Source organism: Schistocerca piceifrons, chromosome 4, assembly GCF_021461385.2.
Source record: "Schistocerca piceifrons isolate TAMUIC-IGC-003096 chromosome 4, iqSchPice1.1, whole genome shotgun sequence".
Taxonomy (NCBI): domain Eukaryota; kingdom Metazoa; phylum Arthropoda; class Insecta; order Orthoptera; family Acrididae; genus Schistocerca; species Schistocerca piceifrons.
In genome coordinates, this window is record NC_060141.1 from 645,393,926 (window position 1) to 645,412,630 (window position 18,705).

Below are 18,705 nucleotides of genomic sequence, written 5' to 3' on the forward strand. Positions count from 1 at the left end.
AAATCATTGTCACAACCAATAAAAAATGATTGCCATGTGCCATGATGTCCATATGGTTTTATAAATGTTAATCCACGTTTCAGATCTGATGATGGCACCTTCAGAGTGCTGAAACCGGTCATCTAATAAACTACTGAAACGATCGTGGCTTTTCAGTTATTTTAAAAACAGAGTGATCGGCCCACGACACACCATGTGTTCACTGCAAGATTTCCTATATGGTATGTCCCGTGCGTCTAGCTCCAACTATCATAGCGCGGTTAAAGTCTGTTAAATCCCGTCGTAGCGCCATAACCACGACGGAAACGTTTACGCACAGAATCACCTGAGTACTGTACAGAGCGTTAAGTGGAAGGGCTGGGGATGAGGAATTAGGCGTAATACAACAGTTCTAAGCATAATTTTATTGTAAGTAACCATCCACTAAAATCCACTTATACTCTTAAAACCAAACTTTTAAAAACAACACGAAATAACTGATTTAAAACAATATGTCAAAAAACTTTACAATGTAATGTTTAATTTAATTTGGTACCCTGGCAAAGAAAACTTTCCAACCAGAAATGAATATAACACATGCGCTCATACTATCACAATTACTGCAGTTCCTCATTAGTCTATCTTTGCTCAATTCAAACAGTTACAAAAGACAAACACAACTATCAGAAATAGTCCCTGGAAGAGACACGAAAATAACCATCTGAATATAGTACATATGAGTAACGTGACAAGTTTTCGGACTCCCCTTCCTGCAGAGTTCTCTTACAAGGGGACCCTCCATACTGTAAATCACGGATTTTGATTCGCTTCAAATATGTTGTAGAGGCACTTACCCTGAGTACCAGGTATCCGGTTTTTTAGCGACGGGCCTTGGTTTTTGAGAAAATCGATTTTGAAGTTCATTATGCGCTTCGTATACCATAACATTAGATGCATTCTGAGCAAGTGAGCGTAGCGCAGTTGTAAAGTTTTACGGCTAATTCGCTGGAGATACCGTGTTCGAAGCCTGTTGCAACTATGTTTTTTTTTTATTTGATCCTAACGTTCAAAAACGAGTAGACGAATTAACTGGGATATACAGAAATGTAGTCGTGTCCTGCACGAAATGCGGGAAGTTCACGGAACTGGTGTACGAAGAATTTTTGCCGTCTGTAATTCTTCCCTACTTGCGACAGAAAAAAATGTTTGTACATTATCGATACGTGGGGAGAGCAAACCGAATTAACTTTATACGATATTCACTGATGAAAGCAAAGCGAGCACCTGCGCCCTGAATCAAGGTTTGCCACCAAAGTGCACTCCTTATTGCCAACCCTGCGATGTTCATTTTTACTGATAGGTGAAAATCTTCACGAAAATTATTCAGAATGCTCCCGACTTGATGAAAGACAATAGAGAGATCGCTTCTACCGAAGATTCGATAAAATTACATACGCTAATGCTTCATCAATTCAGCGCACCTAATTTTGAAAGCATGATTAGATACGCATGGTTCGCATCGAAATTAGCGGATGAAAGAGAAATCTTTTTGAATGCAAAACAATTGTGTTTCCCGGTATCGCTCATGAAGAAACCGTGCGCCTGCAAGACGGTTGCTTTCGTAAAATGCATGTGGTGCTGTGAAAATTTGTGCTTCGTTTGTTTCTATCATAAGCATCACCCACAGTACTGTTCTGGCACATCAAGCTGTGTGGACAATGACAAATAAGATTTTGTAATATTGTGAGACAGAAAAAATTTATAATGAATATATTTTTATAATTTCGCACACCTTACTCTGTTTGTTGATATTCCTTGAAATAAAATTCAAAAATGCGGTCGATTTTTTTTAAAAAAAAAAAAAAAGGACACGAGCAGGATTCGAACACTGTACATCCAGCGCGGTAGCCGTCAACCTTTACCGCTGCGCTACGCTGACTTGCTCGAGATGTATGTATTGTTACGGGTATAGAAAGCGCGCAGTGAACTTCGAAATCGATTTTCCCAAAACCCAAGGCCCGTCGCTAAAAAACTGGATAGCCAGGTACTCAGGGTAAATGCCTCTAAAACATATTTGAAACTCATCAAAGTCCGTGGTTAACAGTATGGAGGGTCCCCTTGTTAAATATACGCCACTGCTGATCCACATAGAACATGCCCGGTATTCAGACCCCTGGGTGACGACCGTTCCAATCACCACAGCTCACAATAACTCAAAAAGGTTAACGACCGGTATTATCCACGGTGTCACCGATCCGACGATAGGCATCTTCTATCCCGATCACGTCGTGTAGCAGGTTGACGCAGTCCGTCTCGCTGCCTGGTTGCAACCGTCCTCCTTGTATGGTCCTCATGGCAGTCGGCAGAGGGCGACACCTGAATGTCGCCGGTCGCGCCGCACTGTAGTACCGACGCGGGAAGGTTGCGAGCGGCATTCAGAGGCGTCGGACATGTGGCGATTATACTTTCGGCACAGTACACATGTATTCCCCTTTTCTACCCCGTGTACGCTATACTAGCGACATCTGTATGTGTGTATATCACTATCAAAAAAATGGCTCTGACCACTATGGGACTCAACTTCTGAGGTCATTAGTCCCCTAGAACTTAGAACTAATTAAACCTAACTAACCTAAGGACATCACAAACATCCATGCCCGAGGCAGGATTCGAACCTGCGACCGTAGCGGTCTTGCAGTTCCAGACTGCAGCGCCTTTAACCGCACGGCCACTTCGGCCGGCCATATCACTATCCCACGACTTTTTTCACCTCAGGCTGTATTTTCCTTACCATATCACGTATCTGCAACACCCCCCAAGTGGCATTCAGTTCTGTGATGAGTAGTCACAATGTTTTGCCTCATCGCTGTAGCTCACTGTTTACAGAATTGTATGAGCTTCAAAAACCAACTCCAACAGACCTAATGAAATGACCCAAAAAATCCACCCATTGATTGTAATAGGTTTCAAAATCAAAAAAATGGTTCAAATGGCTCTGAGCACTACGGGACTTAACTTCTAAGGTCATCAGTCCCCTAGAACTTAGAACTACTCAAACCTAACTAACCAAAGGACAGCACACACATCTATGCCCGAGGCAGGATTCGAACCTGCGACCCTAGCGGTCGCTCGGCTCCAGACTGTAGTGCCTAGAACCGCACGGCCACTCCGGCCAGCAGGTTTCAAAATCATCCGAATTAATTTTGTGCAGTGCTTTCACTGGTACTTTGGTTCATCTGCGCCGCATCCTGGAAACGCTTCCGTTTTAAGATTTTCATTTGTAGGTAACAGGAAAATGTCACACGGGACCGGACCCACCGAACTGAGTAAGTACGAAACAAGTCATATTGTTGTTAGCCAAAATCCTCCTGCTGTTCAATGCTGCCTGACACGGAGCGTCGTCCTGATGCCATTATGAGGACAGTTCGCGCTGGAGAAGGCTGTTGAAGACAGTAAATCTCGATGACTGTGACAGTCTAAGGGGCAAATTAATGATGCTCTTTGATGTTCCGGGAATACTGTTGCTCGTCGTTCACTATCATTCGTCGAAGAAATCTACTACCCACGGCGTACCATGTATTAGTGAGCTGCTAGTATTTCACAGTTTCGACGAGATTGTTACTGCGAGACCGACCACTCCGCCGATGGCCAAGGCCCTCGATGGCAGAACTGCGAGCCTCAGCTCTCTTGTTATAGCTGTTTGCCACTGCCGTCGGTCTGTTGTGTAGTATTCACTTAGACCAAATTGTGGAAGTCAATGGATGCACTGGCCAGCTGACAGCTGCTGTTCCGGATACTTAGAACCACAGCTACGTGTATCACCACAATCTCCAGACTGCGTACCTGCAGCCAAAGCTGTTGTTTCGTCATGGTCCATTTAACCTCCGGTAATGTACAGTGCTACGCAATTGCTGTGTTAGTGGGGTGCAGAAGGAGTGCAACATTGATATTCCACGCAATGCTCATCCACGGAGCCTCAGTTTTAATCATCGAAGTCATACCACAACCGTAGGTCATTTTAAGGACTCCAGTGTTCCGCAACACTAGATGATTCATCAAAGATGTAAGAAGTCTTAGACTGTGAACGGGAAAACGGCTTCTTGGAATTCCCGGAGGATTCTGGATATCTTGCTTAAGAAGTTGCCAAAACACGGAAGAAAAGCTAGCTGTGAATCATACTGGTGCACTATGCTCCTTATTCCATTGCTGGCCTTTTAGCTGATAGTCCTTGTTAATCTGCCAGGCACGAAATCGATTTAAGCTGAAACGTGCTCTTGGACGGGCAAGTTGTCTACGAAAACTGTGAGTAATTTGTATACCAAAAAGCATGAGACAGTGATAGTTTAAGATAAGTCAAAATGTGTGCGCGCGAACTGAATAACCTAGAGAGCTATCATAATTCCCTCTAAACTGACTGTCGAAGAATGGCAAACTGTCTTTTCTGTTTCCATTGTGATTTGGATACTATCATGAATGGAGTTTAGATGTTACAAAAACTCCATTATTTTGTCCTTTTCATGGTGACACACTATGAAAGCATCATTAACATTACCCCTGAAAAAAATTTGGTCTGAGGGCGTTTCCAGGGTTCCAACCTAAAAATTCGCGATAAGAAATTTGGTCCTACAATGAGAAACTAGATGCCTTCTACAGGTCTTCAACAGCAGGTGTATACTTGAAATATCTTGCATAATAACGAATGACGACGTTACAATCCCGGAACATCATCGGGTATTCAGTGCGCCGAGAAAACAACTTGGTTTATGAATTCATGAGTGACAATCCCTATAAACCCATAATGACTTCGAATACATGCGTGTATTCCTTTCTTCAGTCGCAGTGATGAAGCAAGATTCTGGCTCAAATGGAGCTTGTTTTCTGGATTATTTCAGTGTCAGGATTACATCTTGCTACCCGTAATGATTTTTCATAAAAAGACAGAACCAGTTGTCTACTTTACTTTCAATTCTTAGCAGACATACGCACCTACAGCTCCCTGTTTATCGAAAAACACGTGTTACAGTAATTTTGATGCTTCATCCTCGTAGTTAATGGACGTTGTGCCCACACTTCTTGCCCCAGAGGTAAGCGATCACTTTTAAAATTAGAAAACCATCTAGAAACCACAGGTAAAGCCATACATGGTTGACACCATATTCCCGGAATTTATTAACTAATTGAAAATGTCCCTCATGTCTATTTTTCCGTTGTGAGAGACATTGAAAACCATACAGTGAAGGCTTTCACGACCGGATGGGCCGGCCGGGGTAGCCGAGCGGTTCTACGCGCTGCAGTCTCGAACCCCACGACCGCTACGGTCGCAGGTTCGAATCCTGCCTCGGACATGGATGTGTGTGATGTCCTTAGGTTAGTTAGGTTTAAGTAGTTCTAAGTTCTAGGGGACTGATGACCTCAGAAGTTAAGTCCCATAGTGCTCAGAGCCATTTGATTTGACGACCGGATGTTTCTGGTGGCGAGAATTCTTCCGGGTTGTATGGCCGTGGTCCATAGAACTCTTCTATCCCTGCCGTTTCGTCCAAAGCTACGTTGGACATCTTCAGAGGTGCTCCTGGTTGCGGTGAGTCGGCCGACTTAGCACAACCAGGAGCACCTCCGAAGATGTCCAACGTAGCTTCGGACGAAACGTGAGAGATAGAAGAGTTGCATGGGCCGTGGCCATACTACCCTGAAGAATTCTCGGCAGCTGAGACATCGAAAACATTAGAGCATAGAGCGATGGTCCACAGCCGCGCGGGATTAGCCGAGCGGTCTAAGGCGCTGTAGTCATGGACTGTTCGGCTGGTCCCGGCGGAGGTTCGAGTCCTCCCTTGGGTATGGTTGTGTGTGTTTGTCCTTAGGAGGTTAAGTAGTGTGTAAGCTTAGGGACGGGTCACCTTATCAGCTAAGTCCAATAAGATTTCACACACGTTTCAACATTTTGACGGTCCACATTGTCAAATACAGCGGAAGCGGTGAAGGGATATGAACTAGCCGTTGAGTTACTGAAGAAAGTATCCCAGGACTTACTTGAAGTAATTAAGCGAAACCTTAGGGATCTTCTAGACGACCAGACGTTTATTAGGAACTCAGTTCTTCCATTTAGTGCCCTCTCGTTTTGGAGTCACATGATGCCGTGCGACTTGAAGCATTCCACAGTGATGTATGCGTTGTTTCCAGGAGGAGCCGTACGTAATGATCCGGACGGAGGAACCAGGAGAGAACCTGACGGGCAACGACCGCTTTGAGGGATACTGCAAGGACCTGGCAGACCTCATCGCCCAGAAGCTCGGCATCAATTGTAAGTGTCGCTTCTGAACTGTTTCTCCTTGAGCTACAGTTATACAACTTTTGAGACGGATTTTCTCGGATTTGTAACTCAGTTAAGGGTGTATTTGTGGTAAGCAGTTGCTGCCAGGTTTGTAGGAAAACAGATATACCAGTACATTCGTGCGTTTCGACGAATGTGCAGTTCGCCTTTGCTCTGGCATTACAGCAGTCTAATACAGAAATTTACTATAAACTATGACCTTACCCTCAAAATTTCGCTCAATCACTTGAGGTAAATCCTGAAATACTTTCTTCAACCACAATATTACAGTGCCGACGTAGGCAAGGTTCGAATCCAAATTCTTCTCACTGTGTAGTGAAACGCCATGCTTAGGTCCGCAGGACAGAACAGGTACTTGGACTTGTGGAAAGGGGTCAAAAGGGGGCTGTCAGTTACACTCAAACACGCATAACTTTATTTAGTTGTCCAAACAATACAGCAAAAATTTTTGAACTTAGTTATCGGCTGAATAGGCCACACTACGTTATGCCTTAAGGGCACAACCACTTAAATTTAAAAACGGCTGAAAGTCATTAACTAAAAATTCAGACTCAAAACAGAATATTAAGAAGGCAGAAGGCCTCACGTACGTTCTATAACTTGGCTGAAGGCCCAACAAATGTAACACTTGAAAAGCAAACAAGTTTAATTTAAAGAGGGCTGAAGGCCCATGATGTAATACTGCATGCAAAATTAATTTAAAAAACACAAGGTAGAAGGCCTTATCTTCAATTACGCTGAAGGCCCCACGCAGTCTGATGCATGAAAGACAAGAACTTTAATTTAAAAACGGCTGAAGGCCGATTGCTTAAAACAACTAAAATAATTTTTAGTAGGCAGAAGACCCAAAGCTTTATCTGCAAACAATATTTTACACAGGCTGAAGGCCCCAATAATCTAAGATTTAACACGTAAGTAACTTAAATTTTATAGCGGTTGGAGGTCCATTGTTGAAAAACACAACGACAATAAACTTTCAAAAGGCAGAAGACCCAAATCTTTATCTAAAAAATATTTTAAATGAGGCTGAAGGCCCAACCAATGCAAGACTTGACAAGTAAGGAACTTTCAATTTTAAAGTGGCTGAAGGCCCATTATTTAAAAGCCAACTAAAAGTATACAAATTCAAACCATCGTCTATAAGCCATTAAAATACACAATCAAACACCAACAAGAAAAGGCAGTACAGCCAGCGGCGCTCATAAATTTCCGCGGGTCGGTCTGCACTTGAAATATTAACGTTCGCTTAAGGGAGACAGGTAGTCAGCCGAAATGTACGATCCGCCGGTAACCCAGCCAAGAGACAGTCAACGGACCCACCGACAAGACGACTTGCTTTCCACCTGACCAATGCACAAGGAACTCCAAAGCCAAACCGTGAAAGGCGTAGCTGCCCACAACTAAGTATGCATAAGCGGTCAAAACTACACACACGTGTTGGACAGCGACAACACGGTGACGAAAGGACACTGCCTTAATTTTACGTCAGCAGCCAAGGCAGGTAACCGAAACGCTAACGGCCACATGGCAGCAAATTTCGCTGGTGCTCTTGGACTTCAAATAACCAAAATACAGTTAAAGTCCACCGGATCGTGGCCAAACTTTCGCCAACTTAAACACTCACTGTTTCTCACGGGAATACCCCCAACAGCCAACCATGAAAACTAACGGCACAATGTGAACAGTCTGGCTTCGGTCATTAAATCACCACTCAACCTTGATGTCCTGGGTCGGTGAGCCACGAACCCTGTAGCAATCGGAACAGCTCCCACGCACTCCGACACTGCGTAGAGACCGCCAGCGGGCCCCGCCGACTGCGCCGTGCGGTGACTTCCTGGCTGATCCACACCAACCGACCGACTCCCCAGAGCCAATATGCCGACAACATTTAAAATAACTTGTCAGTCAGAATCACACAAACTACACAACATTTCACGAACACTTGCACGAAGAACTAGACAATGCTAACGGCAGTGACTGTACAGTAACAGGGACGAATCACGTGTCGGCACACAAAACCTACCCATAAGCGATCGCCAGCCAAATACACGTCGTCCGGCAAGACGACCGACCGACGACCAACCAAAGTAGTCCCCGCTCCAATCATGTGTGTCGGCAACCGTTGGGCGAGTCATGGCGGTTCGGACCTCACTGCTGCTACGCCCCGACTGAACTTGTGCCGCATGCCAGCTCAAACACTGGCAGATCCGAACTAACTGCTGGCACATTCCAACCCACTGGCAGATCAGAACTAACTCCGAACACACGACAACCTGGAAATAACAGCAGTTAGCAGAGATAATACGACAGGGCTTATATCCATAACCGCCGCTGCTGCCGCTCACGGGCAGGCAAGGCGGCAACTCGGTGACACCAGTAATTGAAATAACATAACGAGGTGTGTGTGTGAAATCTTATGGGACTTAACTGCTTAGGTCCTCAGTCCCTAGCTTAGACACTACATAACCTAAATTATCCTAAGGACAAACACACACACACCCATGCCCGAGGGCGGCTCATAACGAGGTGGTAGTACAGTAAAAACAGGATGTCAAATGAGATAAGGGGCGAACACAAGCCACACATGGCTCATGTAGGAAATTAACAGCTTTTTCTTTGATCACTGCTTTTACCATATATAAAAAGTAATAACCCGAAACCAAATGAGCTCCTCGTCATCAGGTAACCTCCGAAAAGTTTCGCTTATAATGCAAATGTCGTTCTCAGTGTAAAACGCTGCATTTTCTATACATCTTTTACACCACTTGATATGTTTACACATGTATATCTATATTTACACTTCGAGAGCTACTTTCAGTATGTGATGGAGGATACTTCTTAACTGCTGTTCCAAGATGGCCCCCGAGTAAGTGACGCCAGAAACCATTTCCAGAAAGTTAAGTGATTTAGACAGGAATATAATTTAGTTTAACGCTGACAACAAATTAAATACGTGCATTAGTGTATCGTTTAGTCTTGCCGTTAAAGGTTTGACTTTTATTTGCGTATTTTTTCAGAAAACACGAAAAGATCGTAGCTTCGCGAAGTCGTGCTTAGGCTTAAATTTTGTAAACGTGTTTGTTTCTTGTTTCAAGGTAATTTAACTAGTTTCTCGGTAACAAATAAGTAAACTACCGTAAATAGCGTATAACTTCATTGTTTTAATACAGATTTCAGAAAAACAGCGTAACTTTATATCAGAAACTTGCCTATATACATTTGTTTATAGGCCTATTCTCGTAACGTTTTTGGAGAATCAAAGTTAAAGTATCTCATTTAATTGGCCTTTTTTCATTCCATTGAGTGAAATATATAATAAATAGCGTATACCTTCGTTGTTTTAATACATATCTCAGAAAACCAGCGGAATTTTAAATCAGAAACTTGCTTATATACATTTGTGAATAGGCTTAATTCTTGTAACGTCTTTTTTTGATTTTCGGTAATTTAATTGATTTATTCTAACTAAAGTCTTATTTTTTGCCATGAGTGAGAAGTGCCTGACTTGCCGTAGAATTGTTAGTTCCGGGGTTTGGTGTGATGGATGCAGTAGTTTTTTTCACTGGGGGGACTGCAGTGGCGTGGGTGTTGGGAAAGTGGATCAGGCTCATCAGTGGTTATGTAGGATTTGCAGCAGAGATAGGAAGATAGTGGAACAGGAGGGTAAAATTGCTGCCCTTCAGGCTGAGCTAGATCAGGCTAGGGAAGATCTGGACAGGTTAAGGAGGGAGAAGGGCAAAGAGAGGTGGGAAGTGGCAACAGGTAGCAGAAGAAACAGGCCTAGAACTAAGTCTGACAGTTTTGTGGTGAATGTCAAAAATAAGTTTGACCTGTTGCTTCAGTTAGAAACTGATGAGCCTCAAGCAGAGGTAGGTGTAGACAGGACACAACAAACTTTCAATAGGAAATTGAAAAAGAATGTAGGAAAGTCATCGAAAAGGTAGAAAGTTTTGTTGTTAGGCAGTTCTCATGCCAGAGGTGTAGGCCAACTTCTGCAGGAGGAATTAGGACCAGAATACCAGGTCACAAATTTTTTCAAAGCAAGTGCTAGTCTGGATCAGGTGACAGAGGATTTAGGTTCACTCTGTAAAGGACTTACCAGGGAAGACACCGTGGTTATTGTGGGAGGGCCAGGGAACAGCATCGACAGAGATCCTGGATACAGTATAGAGTGTGACCTGTTAAAGATTGAGTCGGCATCGAGACACACCAATGTTGAATTTGTATCTGTCCTGAGACGCCATGACCGGCCTCATTTGAACTCTTCTGTTGGGAGAGTTAATTTGGAGTTGGAACGGCTGCTTGTGTCGGGTGCGGGGGCTCATATTGGTGTGGTTCCTGTTGATTATCTCAGTAGGTGGGACTATACCAGGCACGGCCTACATCTCAACAGGAAAGGGAAGGGGAAACTGGCTGGGGTAATAGCAGGAAATTTAAGGGGGGGAGGCATTGCCATGAATGGTAAAATACCAGTGGTTACAGGTGTTGGAGCAGCACCTTTTTTAGGATAGGTAAGACAGAAAGATGTCAAGTTCTACGAGAGGTCAGGATTGAAACAAATCTTCAGTTTAGGAAAGAAATTCAACAGCACAATTCTAGCACATTGGATCACCAATCACAGCTATCAATTATAAATTTTCACCAATCACCAGAAATTTTATCTCCACCAAGTTGTATCTCAGTCCTAGGTAATTGCATTGATGAACTAAAGTCACCCAACCCAGTTGACATAATCTGCCTCTCTGAACACCATGTGACCACTGGTATAGGAACTAGGCCTAAGCACAATGAGAAACTCAGACAGGAGAGTACTGCAAATGTTAGAATAAGGAAAGGTTCTCATAAAAGTATAATTAAAAATAATGTAAGTATATTTCATCAAAATATTGGGAGTTTAAAGAATAAAGTAGATGAGCTTCTGGTTTGTTTGGAAGATTTAGAAGCTGAGAATGAAATAGATATACTATGCCTGTCTGAGCATCACACTGTTACTGATATGGATAAGGTAAATGTAAATGGTTATAAGCTCTCTGCACATGTAATGAGAGAAAATATGGAAAAAGGAGGAGTTGCCATATATGTCAAAAGTTATCATTGTGCAAAAAGTATAGAAACAAAAAAGTTTTGTGTAGAGAAACATATAGAAGCATGTGCCTGTGAGCTTAAATTAAATAAAGGCACATTTATAATTGTAACTGTATATAGGTCCCCATCAGGATATTTTCATCTATTTCTGAAAAATTTGGACTCCTTGTTGTGCTATCTGTCAGACAGGGGGAAGCAAATTATTATTTGTGGGGACTTCAATGTAGATTCTCTGAAAGAGGGTAATAGGAAAAATGACCTTGAAGTATTACTCGGTTCTTTCAATTTGACACCCGTTATTGATTTTCCTACTCGGGTGGTAAAGGATAGCAGCTCACTGATAGATAACTTCTTTATAGACCAAGATAAGTTTGACCAGATAAATGCTCAGCCTGTTGAGAATGGTCTTTCCGATCATGGTGCACAGCTAGTTACAATATATGACATAGCTCCATTCAGCAATACTAAACAGTCCTCCAAAGTAGCACGTTCAGTCAACAATTTAACAACTGCAAATTTCAGGGAAAGCCTACAGCAGTTAGACTGGGATGAGGTGTACCGTGAACCTGATGCCAATTTAAAATATAATTTATTTCATGACATTTTTGTAAATGCATTTGAAAACTGCTTCCCCAAGAAAATAGTTAAATATACTCGTAAGAAACCTTGTAACAAACCATGGCTTACTAAGGGTATAAAAATATCTTGTAACCGGAAAAGGGAAATGTATCTGACAGCAAGAAAGAGTAGTGACCCAGAAACTATCAAAAATTATAAAAACTACTGTGTTATATTAAGAAAAGTTATTAAAAAATCCAGGAGTATGTGTATCATGTCTGAAATCAGCAACTCTGATAATAAAATTAAAACAATTTGGAATATTATTAAAAGAGAAACAGGTCAACCAAGAGCAGAGGAAGACAGTATTACCATCAAATTGAATGAAAACTTTACGAACAAAAAGTCAGAAGTTGAAAATATTTTTAATAATCATTTTCTAAATGTTGTGGATATAGTAGGATCCAGGTGTTCATTAGAAGATGCTAGGCTGTTAATGGAAAAGGCCATACCTATGCAATTTGATACAATTGAAATCTCACCCACTTCTCCCTCTGAAATTAGGAAAATAATAAACTTGCTTAAAAGCAAAAACTCACATGGAATTGATGGCATTTCCAGCAAAATACTAAAAGCTTGTTCTCAACAGATAAGTAAGATTCTCAGCCACCTGTGTAATAGCTCTCTGGAACAGGGCATTTTCCCTGATAGACTGAAATATGCTATTGTTATACCTTTGCATAAAAAGGGGGATAGATCTGATGTCAACAATTACCGTCCAATCTCCCTTCTAACAGCTTTATCCAAAATTTTTGAGAAAGTAATGTATTCAAGAGTAGCTTCACATATCTGTAAAAATGAAGTACTAACAAAATGTCAGTTTGGTTTCCAGAAAGGTTTTTCAACAGAAAATGCCATATATGCTTTCACCAGTCAAATTTTGAATGATCTGAATATCCGAACACCACCCATTGGGATTTTTTGTGATCTCTCAAAGGCTTTTGATTGTGTAAATCATGAAATTCTGCTAGACAAGCTCAAGTATTGTGGCATGAGTGGGACAGTGCACAAATGGTTTAATTCGTACCTAACTGGAAGAGTGCAGAAAGTTGAAATAAGTAGTTCTTGTAACATGCAAAGATCAGCACATTCCTCAAACTGGGGGACTATCAAGAATGGGGTTCCACAAGGGTCAGTCTTTTGTCCTTTGTTGTTCTTATTATATATTAATGACTTGCCATTCTATATTCATGAAGAGGCAAAGTTAGTTCTCTTCGCTGATGATACAAGTATAGTAATCACACCTGAGAAACAAGAATTAACTGATGAAATTGTCAATACTGTCTTTCAGAAAATTACTAAGTGGTTCCTTGTAAACGGACTCTCTCTGAATTTTGATAAGACACAGTACATACAGTTCCGTACAGTGAATGGTATGACGCCATTCATAAATATAGACCTTAATCAGAAGCATATAGCTAAGGTAGAATATTCCAAATTTTTAGGTATGTCCATTGATGAGAGATTAAATTGGAAGAAACACATTGATGATCTGCTGAAACGTTTGAGTTCAGCTACTTACGCAATAAGGTTCATTGCAAATTTTGGTGATAAACATCTTAGTAAATTAGCTTACTACGCCTATTTTCACTCATTGCTTTCATATGGCATAATATTTTGGGGTAATTCATCACTGAGGAATAAAGTATTTATTGCACAAAAGCGTGTAATCAGAATAATAGCTGGAGTCCACCCAAGATCTTCCTGCAGACATTTATTTAAGGATCTAGGGATATTCACAGTAGCTTCTCAGTATATATACTCTCTTATGAAATTTGTTATTAACAACAAACCCAATTCAAAAGTAATAGCAGTGTGTATAACTACAATACTAGGAGAAAGGACGATCTTCACTATTCAAGATTAAATCTAACTTTGGCACAGAAAGGGGTGAATTATACTGGCACTAAAGTCTTTGGTCACTTACCAAATAGTATCAAAAGTCTGACAGATAACCAACAAGTATTTAAGAAGAAATTAAAAGAATTTCTGAATGACAACTCCTTCTACTCCATAGAGGAATTTTTAGATATAAATTAAGAAAAAAAAGAAAAAAAAACAAAAATATTAAAAAAATAAAAAAATAAAATAAAAAAAATAAAAATAAAAAATAAAGAAAAACAAAAAACACAAAAAAATAATGTTGTTATATTAACTTAAGTATGTTGTTAAATTAACCTAATTATGTCATGCATTGGAAAATTCGACTCGTTCCACATCATTACGAAATATCGTATTCATGATCCATGGAACTACTATTAATCTAATCTAACCGTGATTCACACTTTTCCTGTTCAAGTCACGGATGCTTCCAGGCAAGGCTACTGTTGGTAAACTTCTGTATCATTTCGAATATGTTTCATTTCCCTTTCTTGACCTTTTCACCAGATATATATTGTAGGAAGGAATATGTTCGTTGACAACATAGGATGGACCCTCGGAATTTAAGTTGAAAGAACCTTGGAGTTGTTCATCCAACTCCCGTTACAGAGGGCATAAGAAACTGGAACGGATTTCAGTTAATGATGTTCGAGCTATCACCGTCACAAATAACGATTATGCTTAAGATGTATGTATTCAGGTCACTCGCAGTATCCGATTTTGAAAGTTCAATGAAGTCGTCAAACTAAGAGCACGTGCCAAGTTAAATAGATATTACATACATTCAACATCAATTTCTCGCTTCAGTTATTCTGACTGCAAGCACACCTGTTGAACGGTCACATATCTGTACGCTTAGGCACGCCCGTATTCATAGCGTAAGCGAGTACATAGGCTTTTGGCCACATACTTTATACGTAGTGCAATTTATTCATCAGTGAAGTGTGCTCGACATGCCACAGAAGCGCAGACTAGTGTTACACTCTGCAGTTTTTAACTTTTCATTTCGTCATTCACGAAAAGTCGTGCCCGCATCTCGTGGTCGTGCGGTAGCGTTCTCGCTTCCCAAGCTCGGGTTCTCGGGTTCGATTCCCGGCGGGGTCAGGGATTTTCTCTGCCTCGTGATGGCTGGGTGTTGTGTGCCGTCCTTAGGTTAGTTAGGTTTAAGTAGTTCTAAGTTCTAGGGGACTGATGACCATAGATGTTAAGTCCCATAGTGCTCAGAGCCATTTGAACCATTTTTGAACGAAAAGTCGACGAATATCATTCTCCATATTTACCGGCGAAGAAGCGAAATGGCGTGTGTCTACTATTGCTTGACACGTGCCCAGCGAAACATGTGCCGAGAACTCTCGACCACATGCCGCCGGCTGTACTGCAACACCTGAAACAGGTCTTGCGTCGGAATGGCTCCAGTGATACACAAATTAAAAGGCAATACGAACAACGTGTTCTACCGAAAGAAGACGACAAAGGAACAAACGAGCGGTTTCTCTACCGTACGGGGCACCACCAACAGCCAAGATCACTAGGATTCTGAACAAACACCATGTTACGACTACGTGCGTTGGACAAAAACGCGGAAACACATCACCGTGCCTAATACGGCGTAGGAGAACAATTGACATTTAAAACGTATACCATTCTTCCTGAAAAACAGTAGCAATTGCATGTGATGATGATGAAGGTGGATGGCGATCGCGCACCTTCTCTCCAAACTAGGTCACACAGGCGCAATAATATTGATATTTGGTGAGTGTGGCGGGCAGAGGAGATGCGCCAATTCGTCCTCGTGCTCACAATACCAGTCCTGGACGGTGCGAGATGTGTGAGCAGCGGCTCTGTCGTCTGGGAACACAGTATCAGCCTTGCGAAACAAACACTGCACCAAGGGACGGACCTGAACACTTAAAATGGTCACATAATCCTTAGCCCCAACGAGACCTTGTACAGTACCCATGGAGCCCACTGAACACTACGATATGGGAGCCCAATACATTACCGTACCCCCACCCTGTTTCACTCTTGGCATGTAAACCTGTTCAGAAGTTGGAAATAGTGTGCAACAAGACTCATCTGACCAAATGACCTTCAATTGCTCCATAGTCCTGGTTTCATGGCTCCGGTTGCGAGAAGTTGCATCACTGATGAGTGGTTTCTGAATCCCAGTTCACCGAGCAGTTTCCTGCTTGTGGAGCTCCCTCCGCGTTGTTTTGGTGCTGACAGAGTACGTGACAGTGACATTCAGTTCCACAGTGAAAGGGCGGGTACAAGGCTGCGTCCATGTAGCGATACGCGGAGCACTCCAGATACGCATTAGCCTGACAGAGAAATCTTCAGTCGAGGAGGAATGCAATATGCTCGATTTTGTACAATCAGGGTGCTGTGCGTGGCAGCATAATAATAAAAGTCATCCAAGTTCGAACAATACCCCATAACAGAGACCGTGGCCACCAAGTGAGCTCTGGTTGACGGGAGCTACTGGCTGAAATAGGCTGCGAGCTGTCGCAGCCGAGACAAATCCAGACGGCACACGAGGTGGAGCCTGACAGATTACGCTCAGACTCGCCCTATGGCGGTGGAAGAGAGCTGACCGCTGTTAGCCGTCACTTGTTTGAAAACGACCCATTTTCTGTTTCGACACTTCACCAGAAAGTGATAGAAGTGAGACAGATCGATATATGATGGCCTGTGTACGCATCTCGTTTTACTTTTTTTTGGTAGTTGAGTTTCCTAGGAGAGATGGGAAGGCTGCGTGTAAAACCGCGCGAAGACAAACGCTTAACATCTTAAAAAAAGTTTCGAATACATAAAACAGATCAAAAAACTATTTTAAAAATATACACTTTTGTGGAAACTTTAATTATTCGAAGAAAAAAGGATCACTACACAAGGAAGCGTGCTGCTTTGTTATAATAGTATTGTTGTAGTAATCATCATTCTTTTGGAGTGATGAATACCACAACAGAGTCCTTTGGCACTATGGGCAACAACTAAGTTGGTGAGGGAGAGGAGGGGCAATGGATGAATGGGTTGAAGTGGAGCGTTGTTGATTAGCGCTTGAAGTCCGGCCTTGCGGCCGAGCGGTTCTAGGCACTTCAGTCTGGAACTGCGCGACCGCTACGGTCGCAGTTTCGAATCCTGCCTCGGGCATGGTTGTGTGTGATGTCCTTAGGTTACTTAGGTTTAAGTAGTTCTAAGTTTTAGGGGACTGATGACCTCAGGAGTTAAGTCCCATAGTGCTCAGAGCCATTTGATTAGCGCTTGAAGAAGGGTATATCTGTGGAGGAATTTCATTGCTCGGTAGTGGGGATTGGTACGGGTTCCGGCGGGAAAGGATGGATAGGGCGTTGAGTATGGATACAGTCACCCCTAACACAGCAGCATACCGAGAATGATGAAGAGTAGGTGGGATATTTGGTGCTGGCGCTGGGTTTTCGGATTAAAATAGGATTAGAAGGTGTCCCGAAGAAAATGTGGAATAGAATGGGAGTTGGGGGAAGGTATACGGATACTGTAGGTGCAGTACGGTGCTTGTTCGTCTAGGATTTCAAGGGATTTGTATTACCTGGAAGAACTGGAGATCCAGGGAACACAGGCATATGCTAGGATGGGGTCGCTGAGTGTTCTGTAGGTGAGGGTAATAGTAGAGAACATAGACGAGAGAAAGTAGCTTTACTCAGTTATGATGAATGGTAAGAAGGCGTGTATACTATGTTACTTTTCTGTCAGCGGTTAGTCGTTACTTTGTTAGTGAGAGGAATAGGTTGGCTGTGGATGTAGTGGTGGAAACCTGGACGACGGAAACGTCTAGTGATGCTGCCAGAGATAGTGGCTTCCCTGTTCCTTTGATATGCTTGAATTTCACATATATTACAACACCCGGTGGGAAGATTAAAATGGCGTTAGGTGTTGAAAAATAGTAAAGTACGAGTTGCCTGTAAACCTGAGAAACTCATGTTGGTTCAAAGAGATCATTGGCATGTATAAAATGTTTACGTTGTGCAGAGAGCCTCTTACAGGTGGTGTCCTGTTGCAGACGAGCTGAGGATAGTGAAGGACGGCCAATACGGAGCGGAGAACCCGGATGTGGAGGGAGGCTGGGATGGAATGGTGGGGGAGCTCGTCCGCAAGGTAAGCAGCCGGCTCAGCATGTTGCTGCATGGACTGAATGAAAATATACTCAGACCATATTCTATGACACGTAAGTTGCACACTTCATAAAGATTGTGAACTATTATTTTACCATCCATTAATCAAATCGTTGTTAGACATTTTAAATTTTTCTTCCTCTTCTTGCATCCCTTTAGTCTTCTAAATTGTTAAAATTCATGGTTAAATCTTCAGCTGTAATTTATTTTGCGCAATTCGCCACTGGTTTCGGTCAATGACCATTATGAAGCTTTGCCTAAAACGAATAAATTGCGATTAGAGATTACATAGTTAACCAGGAGATATGACGTTAAATACTATTTCACCTACTGCCGTAAACGGAATAAAAGTTAAACCATAATTTGAACAATAGTAATCTGCTCCTTTAAGTCCACCATAGGACGTAAAAATTTATACCAATAATAACTGTGTACGATAATCTTAGTCAAGAACCAGGTCCACATCGAGAGCTAGTAACACACCGACGAATGTAACTAGGCCAAAAAGTCAACGATACAGTCAAAGACATCACCATATGGGAGATAAAACTATAGTATGCAATAGCTTTCAGTATTAATTTACTAAGAGGTACATTATGATCTTTGGTTGCAAGTAAACACTGAACATTAGTGAGCGAGATCGTGAAATTCCATATACACAGA

The 18,705-nt window shown here is 42.1% G+C and overlaps 1 protein-coding gene across 1 annotated transcript in view; it reads left to right on the top strand.

Moving 5' to 3' along the window:
• The window catches only part of LOC124795275 (glutamate receptor 1-like), a 504,894-nt gene that overhangs the window by 433,941 nt on the left and 52,248 nt on the right, over positions 1–18,705 (top strand). Inside the window, exons 11-12 of the mRNA XM_047259221.1 lie at positions 6,157–6,277; positions 17,931–18,025. Of these exons, the coding sequence (XP_047115177.1) occupies positions 6,157–6,277; positions 17,931–18,025 (216 nt within the window). The remainder of the gene's footprint in view (positions 1–6,156; positions 6,278–17,930; positions 18,026–18,705) is intronic.